This window comes from Myotis brandtii, unplaced genomic scaffold (assembly GCF_000412655.1).
Source record: "Myotis brandtii unplaced genomic scaffold, ASM41265v1 scaffold229, whole genome shotgun sequence".
In the NCBI taxonomy this organism is placed as follows: domain Eukaryota; kingdom Metazoa; phylum Chordata; class Mammalia; order Chiroptera; family Vespertilionidae; genus Myotis; species Myotis brandtii.
Window position 1 is genome coordinate 1,341,841 of NW_005358611.1, and position 4,499 is coordinate 1,346,339.

The window sequence follows — 4,499 nt, forward strand, 5'->3', positions numbered from 1 at the left end:
GATTGTGAGAGGGATGTCCTAGATTGGAGAGGGTGCAGACCGGGCTGAGGGACACCACCACCACCACCACCCCCCCCCAACCCCGCCCGTGCACAAATCTCGTGCGCCGGGCCTCTAGTTACATATATAAACAAACATGCGGAAGGCAGGAAAGAAGGGTTGGCGGAGGAGTACGGAAGATTTTTACAAAAATTGTTTTCCTCACCAGGGCATCCTCTAAACGGAAGCTATCACATCAAGGGGAAAATGTGGATTCATTTCTGCTGCGTTCAGTGCTCAAGGCTGGAGGATTATGGCGCTGGGAGCTGAGAAGTGAGTCTCGGCGTTTAGCCACAGGGAAGCCTAGATTAAGCGCACGGTGAACTGAGGATTTAGACTCGGGAAACCGGTCAATGCACAGCGGTCCCCTCTCCGAGCGGAAGGCAGCGCTCGGTCACCTCACAGGGGTCCCGGGAGCAGGGAGCAGGTTGCTATAGCAACAGCTCAGTGTGGGGTGAGGAGGAAAATGGGATTAAAAGAGGATATTTTCCTTCCATCAGGGTTCTTTCCTTAAAGATCGTTAAGAAGTCGCCCACCCTGCGCTGGCAGAAAAGAAATCCTATTCAGGCTTAAGAGGAGAAAGCCCACCTTAGCTCGCGGGGAGGCGGGGAGGCGGGGCCGAGACGGGGTTGCTGAGCACGCTCTACTGCATGGGAATTTTTAGTGGGTTGTTATTGCTGCTTTGGGGGGGGGGTGAGGGGGCGGGCAGGACAATGGATTGATAGAGGGGATTCAGTGGGAACTTAAACATGAGGAGCTGTCCCTTCTGCAGCTGCCGCCCCCACGGGCGCCTCCCTTGCCCGGCTCCCAGGGGTCTCCCTGGCGCCATGTAGGAGGGTTAGAGATGAGAAAGGGAACACGTTCGTGGGGCAGAGCTGTCATGTGAGAGGAAGGAGGCCTCTTCAATCACAGACAGAAAGGGGCCTAAACACTTGGTGTGAACGGGAAGGTGTGGTTCAGGCTGCGGGCTAAAGACAGGTTGCCACAGGGATGCGTTCCCCTGAGAGAGGAACATCCTAGACCTGTCCGCTCCTAAGGACGTCAAGCTGGCGCCACTGCGAGGCTCCTGGCACCGGGATCGGTTCTTTCCTCCCGCGGCTGGTCCTCCAGGTCACAGCCGGACACTGTGCCCTGTGCTCAGCCTCCACCAGGCTCTGGCTCTGGCTCCCCTTCCCCTGCCTCTGGGGTCCTGGGTCACGGCTGAGCCTTGCTGGAAACTTCCATTCCCAAAGCCTGCACTGCTTCCAGCCTCTGAACCCTCCCCCAGGCCACGGCTCCGGAGAGGGCACTGGTGGGCCGCCGGCAGGAAGATGGGCTCAGCTGGCTTCTCGTGCGAGATGGTGCCACTGGCCTGCCCAGGCGGACTCCTGGCTGCCGGCCACAGCAGGCCCTCGCCCAGTCAGCTGGCCTGGAGGATGGACGCTGCGGCCGCAGACAGTGGGCTGGGCAGTGCACGCGGCCCAGTCACTGCCCCACTGCCCGGGGCAGGATGCAGCCCATGGACCCCGAGGTGCCTTACAGTCCAGGGTATGGGTGCTGGCGCCTTCAACTCGGAAGAAAGGCAATCTGCCCATATTCTATCCAGAGGAGAAAGGGAAGGTGGCCTGAGATCAGAAAGCCTGTATCTGCTCCCCCTTCCCCCTCCCACCCCCCGGAGTGGGCTGGCGGCCTGGGACCAAGCCCCTGGCGATGCCACTCCAGGCCCGCGAGCCTCCCTCCGTGTCTGCTCTGAGCGGTCGGAGGTGGGCCCCCCATCTGTGTGTCATCGTCCCTTCTCCCAGGTGAGGCAGCCTCCAGGGGGTTCTGGTGGCGTTTGCCTTCCCATCGCTCTCCCCTGACCGGCCCGGGTGGGCGAGCCCAGGCTGCTCGGATTCTCAGGACCGTGGGTGTTGGGCGACGTAGACCCAGCCCAGACGGCAGCTCTCTGATGCCCAGGTGGGCGCTCTGGCATCCAGAGGGACGCGTTGGCCAGGCAGTGGGTGCCACACCGAGGACCCTGGGAAAGGCCACGCTAAGGAGTGAAAAGGCAGACGTGAGAGTTTGGTTTTGAAGCGGGTTTTTTGTGTGCTTTTAGAATAAATAGCTGTTACTCACCTTAGCAAAACTGGAATAAATCCTTTAAACTGATAACGGACACATCCCCTGGCGCAACCCCCAGGCAGCCCTTCCCAAGGGAATTAAAATGCACGATAAGTTACGGGTAAAGACCGTGCCCGTCCAGCCCGTCCCGAATGTCCTCTCACCCACCCGGGAGGGAAGGCCCCCACACGCGGCCCTTGTCCGCAGCTCGAAGCCCTCGCCCCGAAGACCCGCTGAGCCCGGGGGATTGGCCTCTGGGGAGGAGGTCGCGCAGCCTCCCTCATCCTGAGAACCTGCTGATGGAGGCCTGGGGGGGTGCGCTGGCCGGGGTGCTGAAGGGCCCTGACAGCACGAGCTCTCAGCCAGCCACCAGCTTACCGTCCACATGGAAAAACAGTGCGTGGAAATGGGATGTTGTTGGCCAGTCTGCCAGGTGGAGTGACCTTGAGGGGACATTCCTGGAGCAGGAGGTGTGGTTGCCTGGGTTACACACGACACACAGGCATGTTCCTGTCGATCGGAGGACGCGTCTGTGGGAAGCCTAGTGTCTCCTAAATGGTGGGGGCAGGCGGCGGCACGGGGCCTCCTGCAGGCGTGTTCCTGAGGCAGCGCAGCGAGGAGCCGTGTCCGGCACACACACACACACCCCCACACAACCCCCCAGGCCTCCAGGCCTCCCGGTGTGCGCCTGAGGCCAGCATAGGCCGGCAGTTAGGCACCACACGTTAACTGAGCTCCATGCCAATCAAACGTTAGCGATTACTCACACCAGCATCTTTCCCCTCGTCATGTGACGTCACGGGACCCTTCACGGCTGCAGCAGACGGGGAGTCAGCCCCGTAGCCGGGGACCCGGGAGGGGCATCCCGACCGCAGAGCACTGGGCTTCTCGCCGCGTCCCTCCCCCTCCACGCCGCCTCCCAGGTCCCACGTGGATGGAGGTCATTTCAGCAGCGGGAGAACGAGCATTTGTATCAAAGGCGACACTGACGGGGCGTCACGTGCGGGCAGTGGGGGGTGGGTGATGGCCACGGTAGGAAACCGGCTGCCCGTGGACCGAGCGCCCTGCTCGCGGGGCGCCTGTGCGTGAAGACCGAGTGTCTGTAATAGATGTGCAGCCCCGTCCTGGGTCCTTCCCTGGGACGTGAGGAAGTCTAGTAGGTCCTGAGCTCTGTCTTCAAGGGGGCGTTTAATGACGCGCTTTCGGAGTTCCCTCTCTCATCGCGGTTCCTGCTGCCATTACACGCTGCGGCTGCGATGTAGTCACGGTCAGCCAGGCCCCGCCCGGGCCCGCGGTGAGCACAGCGTAGACCCCGGGCACCGGAGGCCGGAGCTCCGAGTCCACTCCCCGCCGTGTTCTCACCTCCCACAGGTCAGGTGGCCTCTCTGAGCCAATTCCTCATCTCTGAAGTGGACACGATAACCACTGGGCAGCAGGGCGGCCCCGCCCTCCAGGGAGAGACGGCCGGAGTTAAAGGGAGAACAAGGGTACAGATGAGGCTGAGTGAGGATCTCCAAGGTCCAAGGGCGGAGGACCTTGCACGTCCACCCCCATCCTCCCCAGAAGGCTGATCCTGCCGTCCTCGCTTCGACAGCGTCGTCCAAAGGCATCCGTGGTGTCGGCACGGGGGCGGGACCTCTGAGAGCAGCCACTCACAGGCTGCGTCCAGCCGGGTCCAGGCAGCGAGGCCAGCGCTGCCGCCGTCACCCCCGGAGGACCTCGGGTGGCCCAGGACCCCCCTCCACGGGGGAGCGCTTCCCTACGAGGGTGGAAGTGAGTGTGTGGATGTTCGAACAGTGAAGCCAGGACGTTTAGAGCCGTGCTGGGGGGTGGCTCTGGACGAGGGCGTTGCTTCACTCAGTGACCCTGTGCAGGGACAGCAAGGGTGTCTCGAATCCAGGCTCCAGCCCGAGGACTGGAAACCCATCTCAGGTGTGTGCTTTGTGCTGAACTCTCCACGTTTTTCCTTTGGGCTGGATGGAAGGCCCCTCAGCGAGTCTGCCCTGGACTTTGACGTGAGGAACAGTCAGTTTCCCTTCCGTTTCGGGGACTCTGATGTTTACTTAAGGATGGCGGACAGTCCCTCTGACCGGCTCGGAGAGGGCTGTTCTCCGGGCGGGGTGACTCTGAGTATCCCGAGCCGGCTGGGCACACGTGTGTTTATTAAAGTCGGGACGGGAACCGGGCCGATTGGCCACTCGTGATTAGTCGTCCGTGGCCTCCGTAGGTGCTGCCGCGCACGCAGACACACTGACCCCGGCTTCCCCTGCGCGTCTGCCAAGCAGCCCGGGGAGGCCTCCACCCACCTCCGGAGGGAGGTGATCTTTCCTGAGCCCGAACGCAGGCAGGAGGCGGAAGCAGGGGGGACCGCCCACAGTCTC

The 4,499-nt window shown here is 62.3% G+C and overlaps 1 protein-coding gene across 1 annotated transcript in view; it reads left to right on the top strand.

The window, feature by feature from the left end:
- Nucleotides 1-4,499, top strand: part of PARK2 (parkin RBR E3 ubiquitin protein ligase) — a 445,454-nt gene that overhangs the window by 403,625 nt on the left and 37,330 nt on the right. Inside the window, exons 9-10 of the mRNA XM_014539771.1 lie at nt 1,307-1,566; nt 3,993-4,050. Coding sequence (XP_014395257.1) covers nt 1,307-1,566; nt 3,993-4,050 — 318 coding nt within the window. The remainder of the gene's footprint in view (nt 1-1,306; nt 1,567-3,992; nt 4,051-4,499) is intronic.